Raw genomic sequence first — 26,974 nt, forward strand, 5'->3', positions numbered from 1 at the left:
AACAAAATGATGACTTCAAGCAGGCAGAGAAGCAACAGGCCGCCATTGTGGGCGCCTTATTGTAACCTTACTTAGTAGCCATATCACCATATCATTTGTTTGAACTGTAGTGGAGGACACACATAGTCAAAATGTTTTATCAAAGAGTTGAACACAGAGAAACAGGGACAAAGTGATTCATTCAAAATGTAAGTAATTATTAATATTCTCCATTTTTTTCACTTTCTCAAATCTGGTTAAAGCCAGCACTATGAGAAATTAACCTCGTAACCGTAAAAGTGTTGTGTTTTTCTACTAGCTTAAATCTGTGTATGGGTGAGCATAATTTAAATAATGGCCATCACAGATAAATTATTACTCATCACTTCATTTACACATTTCCAAGGAACATGACAATCAAGTTTCAATCAAAATTGACCTATCTGAATTGTGTCGATTTCATTTTGTTTTGCTTGACTTTCTCCTTCCAAATTGTTCCAATCCATTTTCTTTAACCCCTCCTAATGTAGTCATTAAAACAGATTTAGGATAAAAAAGGAACACTTCATCCTATTTTTTTTTCTACGTTTTGTAGGAATTAGATAATGTTTTTGGGGTAAGTTTGAGGTACCGGTAATGTTGCTATTAGTGACCTCTCTTTTATAAAATTATCATTAAAAGTCGTGTGAGTGCTTTTTTGCTATATTTCTATACTTATATGTGTTTGACCATGTTGAAGTTATGGTTGGTACTAATTTGATGGTGTTGTAGGGGGAAGGTTTCAAAGACAGAAGATGATTTTGAGCTCTATGTGTAGATGGTTTAACGAAGTGGATTTTTAGATTGGTTGTTGCCTTAAAAAAAATAGAGCGAGAGAATATGAAAGGGGGAAGGACGACGTACACAAGCAGAGTTTGGTTAGAAGGTATGGTTACATGGAGTTCAGGTTATAGTCTGTGCTCTCATTAATGACAGGTACCCAGCTCTCCTCGAGTGGGAGATCAGTGAGCGACACGCATCTCACTGAGTGTATACCTCGCTGCCGCTATTAGAATGCTCGCGCTACCGTACAACCACCTGAAGACTTAACTCCTATAGTATTACTTCCCTACTCTAATCTAGTTCACGTCTCTGTCTTACTTCTTCACTTGCTCCTCGGCCATTCTATCCTTCTTTACTTCCACAGCCACAGGGGCCCACTCTATGGAGATTGTTTTTTTTTTCTTCTTCTTTTTTTTTTTTGTAACTCCTCTGCACCACACTCTTCCAATCTCTCTTGCTTCTTCTGTACACGGTCTTCAGTACTGCTATCTTTGTTGTTACGACAGCGGTGGCTAGATACCCTCTGGGCAACTAATACTTGAACACATGCACAAAAACCAGAACGAAGATAGATAGAATAGACAGGGCATTATGGTAATTAAAACTGGATTATACTGGAGTATTTCGTATGTGCTATGTATATACCCTAGTGTGAGTAGCGTGGTACCTTTCTCGGCTAATAGTTGGGTTCTCTGTGTTGTGTGTCAGTACACATTTATATTCCTCTGTATGTGTTGAATATAAACAGGTCCGCATGGTTCGAGGTCCTGACGTCCAACACCAGAACACACTGGAATTACTATGGACCCAGTAGTTCCAACCTCCTCCTCGGCTCTCACTGTTCCTCTTCCTCGTCATCAACCACTTCTTGGGTTATTTGCTGGCTACTATTACCAAACCAACTTCCGAAAATCTCTCTTCTCATCATTCATTACCTTCACAATCAATGACTGAACTGGAGTCACGGATTGATTAATTCCTCTTTTTTCTCCTTCATCTTCGGACAAACTAATTTACTTCTTCCTGAATCAATTCAGTGAATTATATAGCATTATATTAAATATATATATATAGGTTCCAAATTTAATGTATTGACATCACGTAATAAAGTATAGAATTGATTTTAGGCAGCTCTAACATTTTGTGACGAAAATTTGTCAAAGTCTTGTTCAGTTGCTACCATAGCCTGAGACTAACTCGACGATTTCTTAAGTCTGTATTCAGAGGATGTATTAAAGCATAACTAATCCCAAAAATATGGACAGTTCTCTCCTTCTAGGAATCTGTGGGCTTAGCAAATCCTAGAATCTTTCAGTCCCAAAGGTGTAAGTCGATCATTTTAAGCACAATACTTTTTTATTGCCGTTATTTGTCAATTCTTGGTGCATTAAGTACTAATAGGAATAATTACAAACTAAAGTTTACTAAAAATTCCCAGCCTAAAGAATAATTTATGGTTATGACCAAAAAAAAATGGCCTTAATTGGCTATCAAATTTTATTGTGCAACTAACATCTAAGAGGAACATAAAAGACAAACATAAAACGTAATAAAAACTAACTAACTTACGATTACACTTTTTTAGGAAGAAGTCAGGCTGTTCTTAAACTGTGCTGTTAAGTGGACACAATTATAACAAGATTAGCTCGCTCTAACTCAACGTTGATAAATTCCCTAAAATTGGGGAGTCCAAAAGATAATTACCTGGTCATCAAGGTGTGTGTGCGTAAGTTAGAGGAAGAGAAAGAGATTATTAGTGAGGAGTTCGTTTCGAGGACATTGATTTATCACTAGAATATCTTAGTTGTAACCACCATTTCAACAGTAATTGTTTGATTTATTATGGCCACTATTTCATTTAAGTTGGGTTAAGTGAATATTAGTAAGTTTGTAAACAAGCCCTCTCTTTATATTAACTTTACCATTCATTCTGGTTAGATATATAGTATACTAGCCAGGAAAATATGTATGTGAACCTATGACACGAATTCCTTTTTAGTGAATCATTCAATTTTAACTTTAAAGGTTGAAGTCAGAAAAAGTATTATGACCTTCGAAAACCCAAATAGAGCTACCAATCTTCAGAGAAATAAAAGAGGATTATAAGCTAGGACTTATAGGCTGATACCGCCAAAAGTAACTCCTTGTTGTTGAACTTAAATTTTCGACGCGCTTTTCTGTGAGAAAATAGAGTTAAAAAGGTGGAGATTGTACATACTATAACGCTTTCTAAGCTGAGCTTTACAGGTGGGAGAGTGAAAGACAAAATGCAAATGAGAAACCTGGATAGGGAGTGTTAGACACCACGTTAAAGGTGAACAACCCTGGCTTAGATGGGGCGGCTATAGCCACTAGGACCTGTAGGACTCGTAATTGGTGAACAGCTGAATCTACAGAGACAGCTGAATTTGGATAAGTAGGTAAGCCTCTTCTTCAGACATCATTCAGTACTGATATTCAGTGTACTTGGTTTCAGCAACACTCACTAGCAAATTCTTGCTCATCATATACTTATCCCCATGGGGTTTCGTTCTTAAGGTCTTTCAAGGTTCTCTCTCTCTCTCAGGCATCTCTTAAAGAACATTTTGGTTTAAGAAGAGACAATCTTGTAAGTGATGCGATTTATGCTAGAAGTTTGTCAAAAGAAAATACAAAGCGGAATCGTGCATTCATCTTGTGGTGGACGGGCTGTAAAGTAAAATTAGATTTAGCATCTTTGATCGAAGCAGATTGTCTTTCCTGAACCATAGATATTACCTGGAAGTTGAGGACTGCTATGATTCCTAGGTGTTTTAGGTTTTGGCCTGGACACATGGACTAAATTCCTTTTGTTTCTTTTTCATTGGTATCTATAAGATACCTGCAATGGTAGCTGCTGTTAGCGTTGGCATATTCTTACGCATTGACACAAAATAATTACTATCAAACCAACCAATCAATGTCCCCAAATTGAGTGCAAGCTAGAATAAAAGCTCTGATCATTTGTGAAAACTTCACTGTTGAAAGTGAAGTAAGAATTATATTTCTTTGTACTCCACCACTTGCTGTACTTAAAAGCAATGTTGCATTTTACAACTTTTCTGAGTTATTTAATGATAAGTGACTATTTATGAGATTGAGCCTATTCTCATTACAGTTCTAATATATTGCAGGAAGTCTCTTTAAAAGCCAGAATAGAACTAATAAGCACCAAGTGACTGTATCAAAGAAAACCTTCATTCTTGAAAGTTCCTTTCATAATTACTGGGAGGAAAAAAAAAGTAAAGGGATATCCTAGCGATCATGAGAAGGTGAAGCTGTAAATGTCAACAATGAGGTAAACCTACATAATTTTTATTTTTTGCCTGAGTTAATTAGAAAAGGAAGTTAACACCTTGATTTCATCCTTGACAGCTATTTTTATACATTTTTACTCATAGAGGAAATATAAAAAAAAGTAAAATTAAATCAGTCTGTGTTATGATTGTCTGCAATTATAACAGTAACCGTAGTTAGAATTACGATCGAATTCCTTCATAGACTTAAGTTTAAGCTTACTAATTTCAGATAGATACTTCGTTATTTATAGTTTGTTTCCTTTTCAAATCAAAAATATTAAATAACATTTTGAAAATAGACGAATTTTAGGCTAGAGCTAGGTTTATTAGTTTCATTGTGCCTGGAGGAAAAGCTGTTCTTTCTGTAATTGTTTCACAATATCATCTGTGCAGCAAGACTATTTTTTTTATCATGGATTCTGATTCCTTCCATAGTCTTAGTGTTCTTGACTAGCCAAGGTCTTGCTCGTCCTGGTGACTGAGGAGACCTAAAGAAAGGAAGCTAAGGACACACAATTTTTCACGATGATTTTAAGCATGATTCATAACTGCAGACATTCTATAACTCGGAGGATGAAGTGGGGTGAAAAGGAAAAGCCAGTGTTGGAAAGAAAATTTTTTTTCCTTAGCTTTACACACGATTCTAACAAGAAGCGTGTACGGATTGCGGTACCACTTTCTAGTGGACATTGAAGTTATTGGCCAGAAAATTCGACAAGACCACAAAACGTTCCTTTTTCTAATAGAATTCTAACAAAACAAAACAAAATACTAAAGATTTAAATGAACTGCTTGAATTGAATTGCCTTGATTCAGATTCAGTTGTTGTTACGACGTTACCTCGCTCTCTTCATATCTTTCTATTAATTTACTTCCCGTAATGAATGTTGTAGAGTAGTTGGTTCATCTTTTTATTTCTTTTTTTTCCCAGCATCCATTTAGATGAAGTTGGAACGTGGGTCGAATTGGAAACGAATAGAATTTTTAATCAAGTGTTTCCACATGTAGATTGTAAGAGAAAATTGAAGACTGCATCGAATAAAGTTGTCGGATAAAGAGAGAGCGAATGAGAGCCTGAGTGAGAGGTAATGAATGAAATCACATTCATATAGGTCCATTTCCAATGCGCGCAGATGGTAATTATGAAGATGAAAGGTTTGTTGGTGGAGATTGTGTAGAAGGATGACGGTAGCGCAGGCATTATCCATGGCTGTTTGTATGTCGGTGTTTCCGTCCGATCTAACATTGCTCGTGCCATTCTATCTCCCTGGATTTCTACAAGAACGTGTATCATTCTGTTTACCTCGTCTTCCGCTTCGTGTATTTTGATTATACATTTATTTTATTTGCCTGAACTTCACGCAGTTTATCTTGTTTCTAAGAGAAACGGAGAAAACAACATCTGTTGAATTTAAATTTAGGTTTGTTAGGCATAGCTCTTCGATCTCAATTTTGCCAAAACATTTCGACCAGGCATCTATCGAATGCTGATATGATAGAGAGTTATGTGATTCGTGCATGTTTAGTTTAATAGACTCGTCTCTCGAATTGTTTCATTTGGCAAAAAGCTTTGGCGAAAGAAACACAACTTCAGCATTCTACGTCATAACACTCCACTATACGTTTATTACTAGAAATTCTAGGATAAGTATCAACAACAACAAAAATGTAGTGATGTAATTATATGACATTATTACATAATTAAAATGTAATAGAAAAGGCACCGGCAAGGTCCCTCACTGTCAACTGAGTGTAACCACAGTGGAGGATAACCTTCCATATTGTACGCGCTCATCTTACTTAGCACCCTACCGTATCGTTTTAACCACTGATATCCATGCCTAAATGTCGTGATTTATACGAGTAAAACGAATTTTGAAAGACATCATTTCCCCCTAAGTGTGTAACTATACTAAAACAAAACCGCTTTAATGATTTCAGCTCGAAGATTTGGTTTGGGGAACTTTCTTGGCCAACTCTATGAAACTGTGTGCAGAGAAAATACAGTTACCTTATTCTGGATTCAGGGACTTGTTAGCGTGGAAGTGAATGACCAAGTTGACGAAACATTGTCGATTCCAAGAGTACCTGAAGAAGCTGTATCTGAGTACCTGCTGCTGGACGAGAAAATGTTCTCCCTTGAACCCACTCAACATTTTTTTCATGGGCTGCAGCAGGAGCAGTTTTTTTTTTTTTATGAGATCAGGGTAAGAAGAAAGTTCAAATAATTTATTCGATATAACCTAGTGTCGAAAAGCTTGAGTTGAAAATGCATTGTTTTTAAAGGTGCCATGAAAATTTTTAAAACTATGCTTTAGCGTACATGTTTGGATCTCGTAAAGCTAAGAATCAATGTTTTAATGTTTCCATTAATTTTTGAAACGTAAAAATTATCAATTGAGGAAAAATAGAATTAATAAATAAATGGTTACATAAACGTGGAAAGGTAATAATATTGTTACACAAACTTATAATAAATAGTAGTTTAGGTTAGATAAAATATTTTTATAAACTTGGGACAAAGACAGATGTTCTTTGTGGAAACTGGACAGACTCATGGGCTCGGTGTAGTGGTAACTATCCGGACACGGCAACTGGAGAGTTACCCACTGAGTTTGTCTACCATTCTCTCTGCCTAGTTATTCATTTTTCATTCTTTTTATAATTATAATTAAATATCCTCTTATTATTCCAATTATTTATCATCTACCGCTGTTTTGTTCTTCATCTTTTGGTCTCTCTTACATGGGCTCTTTCTCTTGGACGGTGGCAGCATATTAGAGATAATTCACTGACAAATAGGATGCGTTTCTCGTCTACTAGTCTACTAGTTTTGTCACGACAATCATATATGTTTCGTGTTGCTACATGTATTTTTTTTTCTAGAAGTTGTGGTCCACTGGGAAAACTAATGGTTTTGAAGGGAACCTCAAGGTATGCATCCTCAAGCTTTATTCTCACGAGTATCTGTTATAAATAGATGAAATTATCCAATTTATGGATGTTTTTAAAATGTTGGTATTCAAGAGAACAATGCAATTAAATTAAAGAGCCACACCTCAGTCATTCTCTTCCAAACCGAAGTGGCAGGTAATCCACTGCATTGTGATAATAGTCTTCTGCAGGCATGATCACTGTGCAAGTATCTGTCTCTAAATGATTTCCAGTCCGGTAAAGATATGCTCTTGATTTTCTAGCAGTCTTCAACCTCGGTTTGGGAAATATTATGATAAATGTTTTAGCGACAGTCATTGTATCCGTCCAATAATTAAAACAAATCTTGCGCTTCTAGATTTCACAGATTATATTTATCAATTGTTGCCATCCTTATTTCTAATCTTTTCGGCATTTATATCATTTCGCATTTTTTAATTAAAGAAATCGTTTTCTTTAACATGTTGCGATGAACTCTTCGGCTCCTGTATTGATGCGCATTGGTGCTGTTTCATAATCCGGTACAAGTGCGCAAAACATTCTAATAGAAATATAATTTTTAATAAAATTCCATTAGTACCATGGTATTTTAAATAATCACCGACCGTTATCTCTTTCATTCAAGTCGCTTTTCACTTTGTCTGCTACATTCAATTATATCGTTCTAAGACTCTTTTAAAACAACATTTATACTTCGTTAAAATACCATCAGCAGTCTTCAGACTAACTGCAAGGCCCATTATGTACTTAGGTTCACCTTCACCATCCTGCCACTAAAGAGTACATGTTGTTTGGATGTGTACATTTCCTTACGTCTCCTCTCTTCTAGAAAAATTTCCTTAGTTTATTCTTTATAATATTTATGGATAATACCCTCGTTTAGGTTAATCAAAGAACTCTACTCTTCAGGATCTTGTTAACCCTTGGATACTTCATGTCCTGAGTGAAAGAAAACTCTTCAATTTTGGAGCAAATATTGTTTACATTCAACATGTAATTGTGGATTGTAAGGGCGTACATTATTAGAGTAATTCAATATTCTGGATACTTTGAAGATTGGTGTAACAGCGTTGGATGGTTGGTGCCTGCACCAGAACTGTTCAGCTATAATAGCATCAATTTTATATGTAAATTCGGAGTATACACAGGCCGTTCGGCTGTCGCTCGGCTACACTGCTAATAACACTCTAAGCTATAATTATTCGACGTAAAAAGAGACTTCCTCTGTGAGCTCGCTATGGCCCTGCCATCCACTCTGCTCTTCCTTGAATTATTACTATTATTAGATCGCCTAGTTGTTTCTATTAATTTTCAATAATTACTCATTTATTCACTTCTATATTCTCTATTACTAAGCACTAGGCAAGAGGATAGTTATGCGAGTCAGTCAAATTTCCCATTTTGAATTTTCTTTGGATCTCAAATGTTTCAGTTGAATAATAAAAGTAAAACTTGACTTTTTCCAAACCTGATTAGCACAAAGTTAAAATCTTTGGTCACTAATATTCTTCAAATAAATAAAAAAGACAGTTAGGCAAAGACTTAAGATTTATCGTCTCAATGAATTTTCTATATAATTGCAAAAATAGAATAAATAAATAAATAAAAGCCTATAGAGGGACTTGAAGTAAAGAAAGAAAGAGTATATTTTTTTCCAATTAAGAATCAGAAATCTTGAAGAAATCGGTATAAGATCTCCCCGGCAAGAAGAAGTGGAAATCAAATAAATGGAGTGACATTTTCAACTGTGGACAAAGAACAATAAGCCACTGTCAAAGACAACCTGTTATAGAATTGGATAGACAGACGGATATACACATATGGAACAGACGAGAAGAACTGTATATGTTATACTGGAAAAAGAGATAGTGAATATAAAAAAAGAAAAAGATAACTGCAGAAATTTTTGCTATGGAGGGGGGAACACAAAGTTGATTTTTGTCTTTGTAAAGAACAATGGTAGCCAAAACGAATTTACTGATGGGAATGCAATATTGTATACAACATCTGTCCTCTATTCAACCGTACAGCTTCCTCAGCGGCTCTACCTGAATAATTCAAGATTTACTCGATTCTACCATGGGTCTTTTCCAATTGAATGGACAAAGGATAGTTTCTTATTATAAAACAGTGGCTTACAATAATTTAATAACTTAACGGATTTTAAAGTTTTAAGTAAAATGGTATGGCACAATATGATCTATTTCCTTTCGCACAGTGGAATCAGGCAATAAGGTGCAAGGCTCCTCCATCTTATTGATGAAGGCTATGAAAAGAGTAAGTCCTTCCAATAAGGCCCAGTAAACATTTAAGGAAGAATACCCCCTGTCATCATCTTTGAAAAAACAAGTTTTAATTTTACACGTCACAGGTTTTTTTTTTAGTAAATTGTTTGCCTAGGAGTGCAGCCAAACTATTTCAGAAAGTAGATAAGCCCATATTCCTGCAAAATTCTTATAATAATCCTGGGATTCATTGAACCTAGTTGAAAGCTACCGAATTGCTTTTCAAGGATTTCGAAGATTCGAAAGTTGAGATGGTAATCAGCATTGTTAATTGCTTCCACTCTGAGTCTAACAGCGTCCATTGATTGCCGTCCATCTCGTAGGCAAGTATTTTAAATGCAGATTTAAAAAAAAAAAAAATTAATTATTTGCTAATTAAATGTATACGATCTTAAAGATAGTATTTCGGAGGCTGAGTGATGCTGTTATAAGAAAAAAAAAATATACTATATCCAATACCGTTATGATACCTACCGTAAAAAAAAAAATGTCGAATGAAACCTTACTACTATTTATACAAATTGTCCTAGTGGACATTTCGATCTAGTTTTTGATTACTATACATTCCTGCTTTGTAAATTTATTAGGATTTATATTATTCACATGTATATTTATGGGACACAAATAAAAAATATATATACCGATAATATATTCTAGTGTTGAACTTTTGCATAAAATAATATTGGAAGTGATAAAAAAAAAAGCATGTATATTGAATATATTATGATGTATTAATACCGTTATCGGTTAGACTTAGTAAAAATTAAAGTGGACAAATGTAAAAAATTACAAAAACATATGATTCAGAGAGGTAGAGATAGATAATCAGATGTTTTTTTGGGGGCAGAGATGGGATAGAAGTGGTTAATAAAATGGTTATAATGGTAATGTATTACTTTATTTAAGTAAATTTAAGTACTGCCTATTTTTTTCAGGTGGGTTTTACATCCAACTGCCAAATTAGGTATTGTGGACGGAGGCAGATAGCAGCACACGTACTTTACTGTAAAATTTCTTTTATTCACCGTTAAGTAAAATCTACCGACTAGACCTGGAATCGAGCCCTCTTAAACCAACAATACATCTTTAGCTATGCGGGTCCTCGCTTCTAACCGTTCGACTATTCTGGTAATGTATAACCTTTTCCATGTAATATTTCTTATCTAGTTTCATTTTCGATCTTACTATCTTGGCAAGTAATAAAGCTGTCTTCTGGTAGCCTGGATATTCTTACAAATTGGATTTTTATTAGACATCTCTTATTAGACATTTCACAGAGGTATTAGAGCTGGTCTTATATAGTGAAACAGCGCTTTAAAGTGGAACTTAATCCATCCGTACGAACCGTCCGCTTAAATGTGCCAAATATCATTGCAACTATTTCAGTAATGAAAATAAATCCTGAAAAACGCTGAAAGTAGATCTGAAAAAACTTATATTTCTGGAAAATACTCAAAATTGATAGGCTCTTATATTGTAATACTTACTTTTAAGTAAAAAAATCTATCAACATTAGGCTGGCCGCCAATGAATGGACTTGTCGCGTATATACTTGTTCAAATACCTATTATTAGATAACCTTATTGGCCAGTGATAGTGCGTTGCAAATGAATGAATTTATATTAATGAATTAGTTTTCTCTCTCACTGCCTCTCTCTATTTCATGAATGAAAGTTTAGTGAGGGTGGAAAGGCCAGTAAAGTGGTTCTATCGCCCTTCCAAAGCATACGTCGTAGTAACAGTCGAGAGAAATGAATGAATGGAACTTGAACTTTGACCTCAAACAGTTATAGTTTGCTACCCAGTTATTAGTGGGTAATTTACTTTCCAACTTGGTCCGGTCAGACAGACACATACTCTCTCATAGCGCCACTCTTAGACTGGACACGCCCTTTCCGGTTGCAGCTAATTTACATATTGCCTTTATAAATTATAGTCAACATTATTATTTGTTCTAATAAAAGATTACAGAAAAGTGAATTTTTCTAGCGTATATTTTTATATTTATTTCTCGAATTATTTATTATTTATTATTTGTACAAATAAAATATTCCAATTTAACTGAGTAATAACAAGTTATGTAAGCAAATTACTTATGCGTGTCAACAGTGACTCATACAAAACTATAGTGATTTTGTTTCTGTGTGTATGTAGATACCAAGAAACAAGTAAGAAATATGTAGAAGCCAGCAAAAAAGTGAAAGAAGAAAGAAGTATCACCAATTAAAGAAACGTTTGAGGAAATACTTCCAAAATGAATTCCTTCTTCCTAGGCAGTATTCCATCAGGAACGCGGAAATACTGAGGAGTTAGCTACAGGTACAATTAACATTTTTAATATGATAGGTATGGAGGACGGAATTCGTGTCCAATGTTCATTCGAAAATTATAGGGTAACAGCACTACTTGTTCTCGAGTTACCATCGAAGGACTGACCGTTGCCAATAATAAAACATTGATGACCCAGTCTGAGTAAAAATACCGGTAGATCACCAGAGAGGTTTTAGCCTGGACAACAACACGACTCATCTCATTGTTCTATTTAGTAAATGCAGGAAAATGCCCAGGTACGAGTACATAACAAAATTTTAGCAACCTCATTGACAGCATGGCTAAAGAATGGAGAATTGTTTTCTCGGTCCCGTGGTTCTTTAGTTTTAAAATGAGTAGACGTCGATTAACACCTAGTGTAGAGTTCGCATTCAATAAATAATTCCCCAAATTAGAAAACTGGACTAGCTGGCGAATCCAAGACCTGCACAGGGACCGTCCTAGTCCAAACCAAGACCGTCAACAGATTCAGTGTGGCATCCACAGGATCCGCTGCTCCACACCTTCGTTCTACAACGCCGAAAGGATGCAAGAACAACAGGTTTGGGAAGACAACAACCGTTCGTCAATTGCATAAAGTTGGTGAGATTTAATTTGTTCATTATGTTGCCTTTCACGACAAATTTTCAATTTAGAGCCTTCCTGCTCATTTTTAAGAAATTTCCAGCAAACTTTTGCGCATTTTATCCATTAAAAGACTGTGCATGCAATACAGATTTAAGACTTTTGCAATTTCTCTAAATAGAGTTGATCCATTCATATGGACAACAGTTGGCACATTTTTTCATGTTGTATCATGAACACGGGAAGCCGCTTGTTTCATTGAGCCAATCCGCAAATGTTACTTTCATATTTTTTATTTAATGAAACTGAAGTTTCAAAAAAAACAAAAAAGAACAGAAATGGTTAATTTCAAGGTTAATATTTGTTCTTCGATTTCTTTATTGACCCATTCTTAAAGTTAAGCGCCTGAATGATTGAAGGTTGCGTGTCCAATAGAAACTAACAATTACAGTGAACACAAACCTTTTTTTTCCCCTGAGCATTACACTAAGTTTCCGGTCTTCTCAATGGAGACTATTGCAACTCTTGGATAGACACGTTGAAGGCTTCAAAATGTATTGTATATTTCATCGATACTAATTATTGTCCACTTGCTGTAAAGCTGATAATCGAACTGTGCCAATTTAGGACTATGTACAGTTTTATCAGCTACATAATACTAGGATGTGCTTAAAGCGTTGCTGGAGTTTCAAATTTAAAGGAAAAAATGGTTGTCCTGAAGTGGGAATTTGCTGTAGAGGTGTCTGAGTTTGGAAACACTCCACTTGTTTACGTCATAACCATCGCTTTTTTAAAGATTTTTTTGGGGGGAGAGGGAGGCAGAACTGGTTGAAGAGGGGGGTTCCTTTTTATTATTTTTAATGATCTAGTTACGAGACATAACTGTCTGGAGTGGTCAGTGCTATGAGGATTCTCTAAGACAGCGCATCCTTGGATTGTTCCCTGTTTTGCTCAGCCTCCCCGTTAAGAATCATTGGTGGTACACCTCGTTCTAGTGGCCGGTCCCCGCCATAAATTGGCAATATCTTTGCCCCTTCCTTTCCAAACAATCAGCTATCTCCCTCCTTATTTCTACCTTGACATCTAGTTTAGCTTTACTTCAAAACTTTGCGAGAAATTTTTTTTTACACCATTTTCAAAGATTTAATCCAGGTACTTCTTAATTTAATGAAGGTTTTTTTTTTGGGGGGGGGACTTTACCTGAATCGTTTACATACACGCAATTAGGGTATCAAAATCAGGTTAATTAAAAAAAAGAAAAAGAACTCCGTTAATTGCTGTAGTAGACAAGATTACAGGCAAAGAGCTTAGAAATGCTAATGTATAGGTTAGGTTATTGTCGCTTATTTAGTGAATAATGCGCGCGCACACCTGCTACTTTACCGAATCACCGCGTTCGCTCGATGATTCCCACGATTAAATGCCTATTTTTTCTTTTTAACCTTCCTCTACATTGCCTCATCCAGAATTAAGTAGAAGTGAAGTGCTACACAGCATCCGTTCGTATCAAGATCCTTTAGGTAACTCTTTTACCTGTATATCATCTTTTAAACTGAAGATTACTCTTTTTTTCTGTTTATATCTGCTTCAGAGTACTAGCTCTTTTATGTTTGATTATCTGTGACTTCTAAGTTCGGCCCAATCATAGGAAAACGTAGGTAGCTTATTCTTCCTCAAAGATCGTCCGATAATCTTAATATATATTCTAACATAATTTTTTTTTTTTTTTAACTTAAATAAATATAACGCTAGTATTAACTTTATCAGCCATCTTTTCTACGGTTATAGTTGTTCAAATTTTTATCTAATATTGTAAGATATTCTGGAAAATTATAGACTGGAATCCTTCAAATTCTATCAACATTCGCTATCAAGGAAGGATTCTAATAAATATGTACAATATATATTGTAAAGTCCTCTTTCCATTCCTAGAAATTCCTAGGGCTGATACCCGGTTGCGTTCAGATCTCTTTGCTGGACTGGATCTTCCACAGGTATGAGCTACAAAAATTCTTAAACTCACTACTGGTGAGTTTTAATCTCCTACATAACTCTTACAATGCCAGATTTTAACAGAAGTCTAATTAATAAATTTTACCCAGAACTATTAGTGTAATCGGTCTTAATCAGTATACACTGCTGAATTAATTTTTACCAATCAGTAAAAATATAAAATGGCGTTATAAAACTAATGTATAAAAGAGGATAAAACTGTAAAAAAAATTTGATTGGAAATGACTGATATAGGTGAGAGATTCAGATAGCAATGTGCTGGACATAGAACAGGTGTCAGCGGCAATACTTCATCAGAACACCTTGGCATTCTCTGTGAGCCACAAAGTACTGGAGGGGATTGAAACTATTACAGATTACATTAAAGAACATTTATTGATTAGTACAAGAGCTCGCTGAACAGATAAACCGCTTTGTCGGCTATGGGCTAGCAGTTATCAATTTTTACTGGCACAATGACCAATAGTCTCTAGATAGACATCCTGGCAGGACACTGACCGACCCAACATCTAACCGACATTGAACATCTATCCCTGTTTGTTTCTGTTATCTGAGTAACCATCTAGAGGTGGATTGCGCATACTTCTCTTGTCCATCCCTCAGGTAATAAAGTCCTTCTAAGACCTTCTTCTTCTACTCCAGACTTCTTTCTTAATACTTTTAAAAATATTCTTTCTATCTCGCTATCCGATTTCGGCATCTTCTAAAACATATCTTCCTTTGCTAGCAATAAATTTCATATTAATTACTGAAATATTTTTTGATTAATTGCTTTCATTTTTGTTAATTCGAAACCAGATTGGAATAATTGATTTTCATTCTTACTGGGCCAGAATTGAAAGAAAAACAAAAAAGTTTTTTGGATATGCAGAAAAAAAGAAAAGAAAAAGTATTTTGAAAAAACAATTTGGCAAAAAGACTTATCTTGTAAAACTGTGATTTGAAAAGATACTGGCAGGTTTATAGGAAGATTGGATATAGTTGGATGAGCTTTGGTTAGGAAAGCGATCTATGTCCTAGGTCCTACGCTCGAGGGCATCTCGAGTGGTTAGGAATACTGGATTCCCATGCGGAGATCACGAGTTCGCATTCAGCTTTAAGATTTTCTCTTCCCCGGGAGCTTCTTTACAGCTCACTGTCCGGTTATAGACAGTGTTGTCTGTAACGAGAGAACACGGACAGCATTGCACCGAAAAAAACCTCAGATGTTGACGCGCCTTAAATACAAAAAACAAAAATAGTGGAATGGTAGTCATTTGTGAACATACAAAGTAATAGACAATGACAATACGAGTATGTGGTAGTGTCAAGGCGATGAAACATCATCTCAGTTTTGTTCCCTCATTAAAATAGAACGCAAGCTCTATTCTGAAAGCTGTAAGTTACTGAATACAAACGTATACATGTTTTCCAAAGCTTGACAAAATTTTCAAGTAATTGACGTGCAGAAAAAATGTGATACTCTGTACTGAACTTGGATGCGAAATATTTTACATTTAACTTGTGTGAAGTGTGGAGAGAAAATGGATAACACATGTAGGAGATGGAAGTAGAAATCGCCAAGAAAGAAACACAAAGAAGCCAGCCTTGCCTGTTCTTATACACTGGACATAATCTACTAATAGTGAAGTGTGAGAGAAACAAAGTGTGAATGAATACGACGGCGGGCTGTTGGGGTTCGCACGAAGACTGAATAAAGTGTGGTGAAGTGGAAGAGCTAACAAGCTGGCAGTGGCTGCCAAACCACAGTGACTGGAATACGTGAATTATGGAAAAAGCACTTTGCGGGCTCACAAAGTGATCTGGTATTCTATTGAAGTTGCACACTTTAAAGATGGAGAAAGAGAGTGTTTGAATAAAAGTATTCACTCTTCACACCTGATTGGCTGATTATAATGTGTTAGAAGCGCGAAACTAACTCACTCTTGCGGCGGATCGATGTTAATGCTCTGGCAAAACTCTTGTTTAATTCATTTGGTTTGCTTTGGTGGTAAAAAGGTGGCGCTACCATATAGGGAACCGTCTTCTAAACCAACCGCCGAACCTACTGCGTCACAACGGCTGACATTGTTGGCTGGGTTTGCCAAATGTACTTGGCATGCTTAGATTGGTATTATTCGGGGATAGACTAACTTTTTCTGTTGATAAAAATAAAAAGATTCGGCACGAACACTCAGGAGAATTTCCCACATTACAGACCTCAAAAGCTTCTTCAAACTTGGATTTCTTACTAAACATTAGTGAGTCGCTATATTGAGGAGAACAAACACAATTAGATGTCACTTTTTATTGCCTAGATAATTGCGCAAAGCATTTCCTAAAATATGTAGTAAAGATTTAAATGAAGACTTAACCCAGGAATTTGATTTATGGTGATTGATCTTGGACCGGCCCCCCACCAAATGTAAGTTACGCCTAGTATAAATTAAATGATGGTTATAGCAGAGCATTCTTTTAGCAAAATTAAATCTTAAATAAAGTATTATCTTGGAGCCAAGGCTCGACGAAGAGCTTAATAAACTCCGTAAAGAAAATTACCAACAATTATTATTTATATGCACTGTTTTTTTTGTTTTGTAATTTCCAAGAGGAGCAATGGGAGTCACCCGGTAGGGCTCCCTGACGCTCTACACCGAATGCCCTCTCTAAATATTGTGAAGAATGCTCCCTCCTGAGAGAAATTTAGGTAGAACATATATTCCCCTCTAACTTTGCTCTCTGAGAAGCGTGAGAACTGTCCATCCATGTCCTAAACGCTTCCCCGCGCCCCAAAGGATGGCTAAGGCCGTCATTTCTTCTTAGAGAAGGCGTTCGTGCTAAAGCTGAGACTGAAATGTAACTAAGCTTTTTCTTATGTTTCATGTATTGGGCGGCCTTCTACAGATAGTTAAGGAACGTTCAATGTCGGTTATATACGGCGAGAAACATCTGTTAAGGGGAGTCAAGAATGGCGATTTGAATACAATACTGTACCACTGTCTGCAAGGTAAATATATGTATATATATATAATCTTCCTCCTTTTTTTATTTTTATTTTATTTATTTTTATTTTTTAAGGAAAGGATTGATGAACAACTGTGGTGGTTTCGAGACCGTGGATTGTTTGCATTCTAATGGAAATGTATTGAATTCAAGAAGAAATGAAAGAAGGGTTTCATCATTTTGGAATTGGCAACCGAGACGGTCCTAAAGGTAACCATTGTTCGTTGCTTAGAAATTTTAGGGTAACCCTGATCCTTCTTCAGAGTCAGCTCCTCCGGTGCTAAATTTTTTTTACTTTTGTTATACATGAATAATATTTTATTTAAATTTTATTATTGTGATAGAAATTCATAACTATGTGCAACATAACCACAGTAACTTAAGATAACGTGATATGAGAGGCACGATGGAGGTATTCTCCAGTGAGGATAGTCTGGAACAGAGGTAGACTCGTGGTATTCGCGGAAACTATATAAGGGTTAGTCCGCACTAACTAGTTCTAAGTATCGCATTTTATCCACAGTCCGGTATTAGGTTTTAGGGAACAGAATTCGATGGCGAAAAGTAAACGAATTTTTATTTTTTCTTGAGCTAACTATTTTTTGTATCGTCACGTTAGCCAGGCTTCTAGGGAGATCGTGTGGATCTGAAGAGCTAAAGAGGCAAGAATAGGATTGATATTCTGAGCTATCACGCTGTTGTCTGGATGGGTGGGAATGTCACAGTAAAGAAGTTGTGTAAGGGCTAGAACACTTCCTTATAAAAAGAACACTTTGAAAAATTGTGGTCCTGGAGGAACCAATCCAAATCCAGAAGGAGGACGCAGTGGTCAAATCATTTTTTGTGCTCTCTCTCCTTAGCATATTCCTGAGCCATCGAATTCTTCGCACAACCAGGTCCTGCATAGTAATAGTGCCAACATCAATCAATACTTTAGTAGCGTCTAATATGTTGGCCGGTGGTAATCACTTTACAAGTCTTCTTTCACTTCTCTCTTAACTTTTATTTCTTATTTCTCAATTATTTTAACGGTGGTCTGCAAGTGGGCTTTCAATATCAATCTTTAGTCTATTCAAAATCCATTCACTTCCATCCACCCATCCACTAAGTTTTACTAATGTATGTCCTTAAAAGATATGTCGGCAACATCTTTGTTTCTAGGCTCACCCTAGAAGTGATGGGCCAAGCAAGGAGTGGCACAACATATAGTCAGCTGGGAAGTCCTTCCCATTTTAACAGAATACAGTAAAGTAGGATGATGTAAGCGCACAATTTAGTCTTCAAAAATCATTATCAGTGTAAATGGACTGTCAGATTGATGGTGGGAGACGCAGACGGTGTGGCTGAAAGCTTACATCATTATAGTAAGTGCAGGCACGAGCTGTATGCCCGCCTGTAAATGGCGGACGTTCAGCTCAAGTCGTGAGCTGCGCCTCACTAACTGCCTATTACTTTGAGCGCCGCTTCCTCCTTGCCTTAAAAAAAAAAATACCTCTACTCTTAACAACTATTGGAATATTTCCTTTTTTTTTTTTTTTTTACATCCTCTTACTTCTGATAAGAGGAAGTATTTGAGATCATGCAACGTTTTTTGCCATAGAGTTTTCTGCGCAAATATCCGATTTTCTAAAAAAAAGTAGTTGTTACCATTAGTCATCATTAGGGAAGGGATTAGCTATGCGGTTAGCGTACTGGACTCCCACGCGGAGGTCCCGGGTTCGAATCCAGCTGCTGACTCTTAGATTTTCTCTTCCTAGGAGCTTCTTACAGCTCACTGCCCGGTGATGGACAGTGTTGTCTGTAACGAGAGATCACTGACCGGAGGCCGGCAGTGCACTGAAAATAGCTGCGGGCGCCAATAACCTCAGATGTTGACGCGCCTTAAATCATTAAAAAAAAATAAATAAATAAAAATTAGTCAACATTATTATTATTATTTTGTATGAACATTACTTTCATTTAAAACTTTTTCGCAGGAAAGTCTCTCTAATGTGGTGTTGCAGTACATTGTACGGATCAGTTCACCGAAAGCAAGCGGAAGAAGCTTTATGCCAGAATCTTTTGAATTGAAGTCGGAAAAAGCCGTACCAGTGTTTCCATCAGGTTTTTTTTTTAATATGATTGTTATTTTTCTATATAATGTAATCTTTTTTTGTAGATTTAAGTTAGAGTATGGTATGTATACATATATATGCTCTAACTTGTTGTTCTTAACCGAGAGTAATGGATTATATATTCATTTCCAATCACATCACCGACAATAATCCATGGGAAAGTTGACCTCACTAAGACTAAGAAAGTGTTCCACATAAGGAGCTAATCTAGTTTGGAAGCTAACTGTAGCGAGAACCCCAAATTTATACGAGTTAGATATGCAGCAGTAATAATCATAATAGGGAGGGGGGACCTCCAACTACAACAACAACAACAACTACCAGAAGATTTCATTAGAATACCAAACCGGCAAGCAAGAGTAAACACAGTAATCATGCTCACTTATGGAAATAAATCACGTAGAAGAGAAATGAAACAGCGGCAGCCGTAGTATTTGGTAATATCGGACTGAGTAGGGGTATTGAATAGAATTAGGAAGATTAAAAAAAAAAAATAGTCGCACTAGATATAAAAGAAAGAACTGGTCGGGAGAAGAAATGTACAAATTATGGCCGATCTCAATAAATTACCAACAGGGAGAGAATATAGTTTGAATTTAATTAAATAATTGTGAATGAGCGAGGAGCGTATGTGATGAGGAAATATTGGTGAGGAAGGGTTACTACCTTTTTGTCTATGCTGATGATGAAGATTGCGTAGCGACTGGTAGCGCTGTCTGTCGGCTAGTCTTGGTATTAATGAACGCTACAACCACTCGCAGCACTCGGCTCTGTCTTCTTCTTGGACTAAGCCCAGATTATGGAGCTGCTGATGACTGTAATTAAGTGAACTCCCAGCTTCCGTCCACACACATAAACCTTCATCTCACGTCACGTCCTCCTACATTACTTCTAGCCTATAGTTTTTAGAACACCCGTGGGTGGGGTGGCAGGACTACTGGATAGCCCAGCATTTTTTTGTACTAAAAGAACTAGTCAGCCCAGTATCTTGTACTAGAAGACGAAGAGGAAATTATATTCTGATCGCTTTCCTCCATTCCAAGCCAAAGAAGAAGAAACTAGTTAATAAAGAGAAATGTAATAACACATTATGATGGTTTATGTTTACTGGAAGCGCTGGACAAATATTGAGTACCTCAAGCCAACTGAGGAGTCAGTTGGGAATGCTCTTAAATAGCAATACACCGTCTTATGATAGACGCGTAGGGCTTCATGAATGTTCTGAATGTAGCAATACTTCTAACAGCAGCTAGGATCCAACAGCAACTAGAATTTCAGATCTTTTAACTTTCCCTAATTCTACTTCTAGGCATCACTTTGGGGGAGTCATATCGTTAGGTTAACTCTGAATTCAATGTTATGCCAATATAGTACCAGCGTAGTTTTATATTGTACCATTCAGATGGTATACCGTAAGTGACTTTAAAGATAAAAAAAAAACACATTAAAATTGTTTAAACTTGTACTAATGGAGATTTTGCAATAATTACAGAAAAACGTCGGAAATAAATGGGATATAAAAGAAACTATAATATCAGTTCTAACTTACTGTTGTTAAAAATAAGAGTCTAACTGAGACAAAACTGAGTAAACTAAAGTTTGCTGTCCGGAGCACAGAAAGAAATTTGAGAAAGTTAAATAGAAGAGTGAGGGAATAAAAATAAGTAAACAGGAATTGGAGGTGTAGGAATGACAGTTGACAAGCTTGTGTGGACATGGGCAGTGCTAAGGATGGAAAATAGACGAAGAAAATCATAGAATGGAGCCAATGAGAAATGAGAAGAAGAAGCGGAAGGAACGAAACAGACCTGGGACAAAGATATGAAAAAAATATTGCATAGGGTTACATGGCAGAGGACGGCTCTGGATTGACAAGAGTCGAAAATGATAGGTAAAATCTGAGGAGACGAATGGTTGCCTTCTGGTTAGTAGATTAGTGACGAGAAAAAGGGTTTTTACAGTAAAGACAACTGTTACATATGTCAGTAGTAAATATTAAATAAAAGACTAAAATATAAACACTGTGTGAAAGTGGAAATCAAAATTTTGAGAATGAAAGGCAGTCGAATAGGTGCAAAGCAGGTATTTTGGTTAATTAATTAAACAATTAATTTGGCCCCTGCAGGCTAAAAAAATTATTATTTAAATTTTAAAATGTTACTCTTAGTTTCTTTTAATTTCTAAGCATTGTTATTGTTATCTGTTTTTTCGTTAATTATTTTTTAAAACAAATTATTTGTACTTTTTTAATAATAAGTCGTTTTTGATTGCATAGATTTTCAATTTTTATAATTCTTGTCAGGCCATCAGGTAAAGTTAGTGCTGGGCTTGTTTTGTTTATTATTGTGGCAGTTGTAGACGAAAGTCACGTGGTATAGCTTAAGGTAACCTCGCGTTCTGTGTTCTTATGTTTTCGTGCAGGTTTGTTGATTAGCCCAAAGGCGTTTTGCAAAACTGGGATTATTTTTCAGTATTGTGCGAGTGGCGATGTAGTTTTGTTCATGTATTTCTTCCAACTTTTTTCGCATCAAAAAAAATAATGAAAAAAAGGGAAATCACGTTTTAATTAGGTAATTAAAGCTCTTTGATATAAGCACGTGTAACCAATTACATTTTTGTTTTTTAATATGATGTTAATGCAATACATGAAACTTTATGTAGGGGTATTAGAAATTATTTGCCTCCGATTTGGTGGTATTAACAGTGCAAAGTCGGCCAAAGATTTTAAACTCATCCTCGTACTTTTTGTTTTTGAACTGAAATCTAAGCAAACATTAAGAACATCTTTAAGTATCAAATCTTTGTTAGTCTAACAGCAACACCCTCTCACAATCCGAAGTTATTCACTACATAATAGAACTGCATTCAGAGGTGGCCACTACTGACTCTCAAATCGGGACTACCGGATGAGTAATAATCGCTTCCAAAAAAAAGTCCTGATTTCTCCACATGTCCCGATAACGCTACCCTAATATTCCAAATTCATATTATTATTGTAATCAAGGGAACTTGAATTTAGTTTACAATGAATAACGAGACGAATGTGTGGTGCATTTATTTTGAATTAAATTACTTTGAATCAAATAACTTTTTTCTTAGAGTAATAGCAGCTTTATTCAAATCTTTTCACTCTAAAAAGACTGAAGAAATTAACATTTTCAACTTACTATTTTAGTAAAAAGTAAATTCCAACAGTCTTTCATTTATTTACTGAGTATAGCTCAGAGTTCTGCCCTTACTCTACTTAGTTATACCCGTTTGCAGTTAAATCATGTATATAAACTACAATTTCAACTTGTTTCTTTTGATTTTACTGATGCTTCTAGTGGACAGTCTAGTGATACTTCTAGGAGAATTGTCTGCTCCTCTGAAAGGACTCTCCTTTTCATCCTTTGTTACCTATTTTGAAGCATCCATTTTAATCAATAGTAAGTAATGAATTTGTTATATTGTGCGTTATGCTCTTAGAAGGTTGTAAGCAATGAGTTTTATTCTTTATAAATCTTACATAAGTAAATGCATCAAATGTTCAGGATGAGATAACTTTCTGTTCATAATTTATAGTTTCGTAAATCATAAGTTTTAAAGTTTCCTTAAAGGCGCCACGGTAGCCGAGCGGTTAGAGGCGAAACCTGTAAAGCTAATATGTATTGTGATACTGGGTTCGATTCCCTGTCTTAGGCCTTGGATTTTATTATTTAATGGTTAATAAAAGAAATTTACAGTAAAGTATGTTTGCTAATCGCCTCCGTCCTCCGTGGTAGTTAGACGTTAAGTATACCCAGCTTGTTGCTCGTACTAGACTTTCAAATCCCCGCACACTTACCTATCGTGGTATTCATATTTAAGTTTTTGGTATTATATATATTGGTATTTTTTTTTTTGCATTGTATATCTTGAATTGAAAAATTAATAACTTTTTCTTTAGTTTACCATTTAAGAAATTGTAATTTTTGCCTTAGTTTTCTCATTTTGTTGCAGGAATAAAAATTGACTTGCTTCGTATGAATGCAGATAAATTCTCTGGTATCAAGATGCCGGAACAGAAATTTAGACTTCTTTAGCGTTTTCAATCTTATTCTGTTATATCTGTCTGTTTTCTCACACTACAACAATATTATCAATTAAATATTTGCAGTAGAACAATGATCTATAATGGGTGTTTCGACAATCTCTTAGAATGCTCTAGGAAACCGTAAGTTTTATGTATTTATCTAACTTATAGTTACTTGCTACTTGTAATAATAGATAGACTAATACGATTAATATTATATTCTGGCCTTACAAAAATTTATCTTTTTAAATTATTCAAGTAATTACATGAAATTGTGCATATATATATATGTTATAACTTATGAAATTACATAAAAATAACTATATTATTTCAATATTTCTTTAATATAAAAGAAATGATACGTCTTAATGTAAATATTAAGTCTAAATTAAAGAAAATAGCCATCAATAACGATTAAAAAAAAGAAATCTTAAAAATTATAGCTAAATAAGTAATAATTCTATTACAAAGTACAAAAGTGAATGCTAATGCTATCTGTCGGTGACTGTTGAAACTAGTTTTGTAGCAATGACTCTTATTAGTTCTAGCAGTTGCCGCTAGATAGAATTGACATGTATTTCAACAGTAGTGTATGTTAATAATATATTTCTATTATTTGACGAATGCAGGCTTATTTAAGTGCATTTAAACCCTCCAAAAATTTATCTTGAATGTCTTTTATTATTAATTTAATCTAGTTAACTCTTTTTAGAACTATACAAATATTCTAAGAACAAGTTCATTGTTTGTAAATGTTCAATTGTTAAGCTGACGATTTACGTTTTTTTTTGTCGGATATCATTTATGTGCAAATTATAGTATATTTGTTTTGTCCTGTAGCGATTTAATATAAATATCTTGATCGTGACAATTAGAATAGAACTATTTTAGAAATAGATAAATTTTTGGGTTCAGAATGCTTAATATTCGTACAATCTTCCTGAAAATTTCTATTTTTATTATTTGGCGTTGCGTTGTTGGATTATTAAATTAATTTTCAACTTTTTTCGACTTCATCCAAGTCACTTTGCTTAAGGGTAGGCTACAATGAAATAACATTTTCTACTTGTCTATTCTTGCAAAGTCTAAATAAAGTTAACAGTAGTGATATTTATTACAGTTTGCAGCATTTCATTTATATAAAGAAGTTTACTTTAAATTATCTAAGGTTAGATAATATTGGTATACTAGTATTGATTAGATACCTATCAAGTGCAATGTTTTGTTCAAATTAACTACCCAAAATATTTACATAGAGCTAGGTTTTTTTTTGAAAAAGAGCATATTCAAATAATTTTACTGTTTTCCTGTCTCCTTAAGGCTCTAATTTGTTCAAGTGGTCAAAATATTGTACAAATAATGTAAATGATTTATTAATAAACGTAATTGGTGTTCAAGAGACGTTTGATTGTATACTAAAAAGGTTTAAATTATAAAATTCTATTATTCCCTTTACTTCTTCATTACCATAATACGTATTACACATTTATGTTCTTATTTGTAGCTTAAAAATTAATAAAAAGACAAAATCTACAATACTCAACGTTCTTAAGGTGACAAAAAGATATATCGAAATATCTACTATTAAACATTATCATATTTATACAGAAAATCTTTGAAAACATACTGAAATCTTGTATATTATTTTCTTAGAATGCGTAAACTATTCAAGATGGTAGTATATTTACGTTAAAAAAAAAATTGATCAAAGTATTCTTATTCTCTAGTAACAATTTGTACCATTTTTGGCAAGGATTTCAATAAAATCTAGATTTCTAAAGAGTTAAGATTGAAAAGATAACTAAGGCTAAGTTCAAAATTAAAGATCATTAAAGTAAAAAACTTGTAAATAATTTTTAATGATTTGTGTAGAAATGGTTTTTAAAAATAAAACTTATGAAAACACAAAATAACTTCTTTATTTATTTCCTAGTAAAATACATTTTTAATTAACATAGGAAAAAAAAATTGGGATATAAAGTACAAAAATAATTGATAATTTTGTTAGAATAAGATTTAGTTCCAAAAAGATCCGTCAGAAAACGCCACCAGACAGAGAAGTAAAAAGTTAGTTTTAAAAAAATCCGTAAGAGAGTGCCACTTAGCAGCACCTATTGGACCACTATATGTACAACTGTCACAACAGTTTTTCTTCAGTACGACTTAAGTAACGTTAGGGGTAGGATCGCTCTGTCGCTCTTCGAAAAAAATCCGTAAGAGAGCGCCACTTAGCAGTGTCTACTATTAGACCACTATATATACTGCTGTCACTACAATTTTCTCTTCAGTACGACTTAAGTGACGAATGGGAGTATATCGCTCGCTCGTCACTCCAAATATATCTAGTCTAACTATCCCACTCACTTATAGAAATCATGATAATGTGTCAGTCATGTTGTAGGGGTAATAAGCTCGTCTCTCCAACCAAACCTAGTCTAATGCTACACATCTCTATCATCAAACATGAAAGTATCACACACAATATATGGCTCCTTCTAATATCTTTATCAGAAATTGTATCAAAGTAACATTAATTGCATTTTAATATTGAAAAATATTTTCCATGAATTAAAAATATTCTAACGTACGTACATAAATCTAGTCACACATTAATTGCATTAAAATATTAAAAAATAATCTCCCGCCCACCCACCCTGCAAAATTCACTTTGCTTTATAGTCTGGATGTTTTTCTGCACACTCGACAAGGAAGATTCATTTTTTGCATTTTTCTCAACAGAAAACAATTTATTTCAGCTCACTTCCGGTATCACTAATTAGCACTTACCTAATGCCATCTAACTGCCATAATGTCTTATTTAAAACAAACACAGGGAAAGCGTAATTAAAAGAAACAAAGAAAATTATTAACAAATCAACTTTAGTTTATGCAGTCTCTTCCAGGAAGCGGTACAATCACTGTTTTTACCAGCATTTTTCCAAAACCATTCTTCTTTAATCTCAATTCTCAATATGATGAGTTCAAATATTCGCACTAAACACATTTTTTTATATATATATATAATAAATTTAAGTGAACTCTTTACAAAAATGTAACGAGACAGAGTTGGGGAAAATTTAGTGGAGACTCTCAAGACTTACGTAGGACCTCCTTACATTCACATTTAACCATCTTGGCGACTCACAAGACTTATGTATGATCTCTTTACACACATTTAACCATCTTAGCGACTCACAAGACTTATGTAGGACCTTCTTACATTCACATTTAACCATCTTGGAGACTCACAAGACAATAATTGCCTTAATAATCACTGGTATACTTATTTACTATTGATATACAAATAAATTACAATTTCAGCATAAGTAGATCAGCAGGGGGTAGCATTTATATATTTAGTTAAATGTGTGCCTCTATTTTATGATTTAATTTTTTTAATGTATGTAATAAAATTAATTAAATTTAAATATAGTTAGATTAATTAGATGTGAAAATCAAAAATCTCTCTGAATAATACTCAATCAATAAATGATTCTCAATATCTGAGCAAAAACTCGACCATTTGCTCTAACTAAAGCACTTAATATGACCGGAAATCAGCAAAGTTAAGAGGACATG

General features: G+C 34.7%; 1 protein-coding gene and 1 long non-coding RNA gene across 17 annotated transcripts in view; one reads left to right on the plus strand and one right to left on the minus strand.

The window, feature by feature from the left end:
* LOC141451719 (uncharacterized) overlaps positions 1–128 on the minus strand; it is a 64,260-nt gene extending 64,132 nt beyond the window's left edge. For both annotated transcript variants that reach the window (XR_012457066.1, XR_012457065.1), the window contains exon 1: positions 1–128. This is a non-coding gene — a long non-coding RNA (uncharacterized lncRNA).
* LOC141451717 (uncharacterized) lies at positions 51–25,295 on the plus strand. 15 transcript variants are annotated; one of them, XM_074123293.1, is made up of 14 exons: positions 66–188; positions 2,387–3,221; positions 3,954–4,117; positions 6,060–6,325; positions 10,273–10,465; positions 11,492–11,656; positions 11,730–11,904; positions 12,064–12,246; positions 17,129–17,231; positions 17,308–17,437; positions 19,204–19,330; positions 22,668–22,769; positions 23,323–23,536; positions 24,516–25,295. In XM_074123293.1, the coding sequence occupies exons 7-10, from the start codon at positions 11,887–11,889 to the stop codon at positions 17,433–17,435; spliced, it is 432 nt and encodes a 143-aa protein (XP_073979394.1). In that variant the 5' UTR covers positions 66–188; positions 2,387–3,221; positions 3,954–4,117; positions 6,060–6,325; positions 10,273–10,465; positions 11,492–11,656; positions 11,730–11,886; the 3' UTR covers positions 17,436–17,437; positions 19,204–19,330; positions 22,668–22,769; positions 23,323–23,536; positions 24,516–25,295. The 15 variants fall into 15 exon arrangements, 12 of the variants coding, with proteins under 12 accessions (XP_073979391.1, XP_073979394.1, XP_073979395.1 ...); XM_074123294.1 differs by having other exon boundaries at positions 24,900–25,295; XM_074123299.1 differs by having other exon boundaries at positions 12,064–12,250; positions 17,303–17,437; positions 23,323–25,295.
* The last annotated feature ends 1,679 nt before the right edge of the window (positions 25,296–26,974 follow it).

Source organism: Rhodnius prolixus, unplaced genomic scaffold (genome assembly GCF_049639745.1).
Source record: "Rhodnius prolixus isolate KJV_2025 unplaced genomic scaffold, Rpr scaffold_14, whole genome shotgun sequence".
NCBI lineage: Eukaryota > Metazoa > Arthropoda > Insecta > Hemiptera > Reduviidae > Rhodnius > Rhodnius prolixus.

What these genes read in the sequence shown, in the direction of transcription:
- LOC141451717 (XM_074123290.1), top strand. An exon ending in CCGTTCGTCAATTGCATAAA is followed by an intron (nt 12,247 to 17,128) that starts GTTGGTGAGATT and finishes GGCCTTCTACAG; the next exon opens with ATAGTTAAGGAACGTTCAAT. An exon ending in ACTGTACCACTGTCTGCAAG is followed by an intron (nt 17,232 to 17,307) that starts GTAAATATATGT and finishes TTTTAAGGAAAG; the next exon opens with GATTGATGAACAACTGTGGT.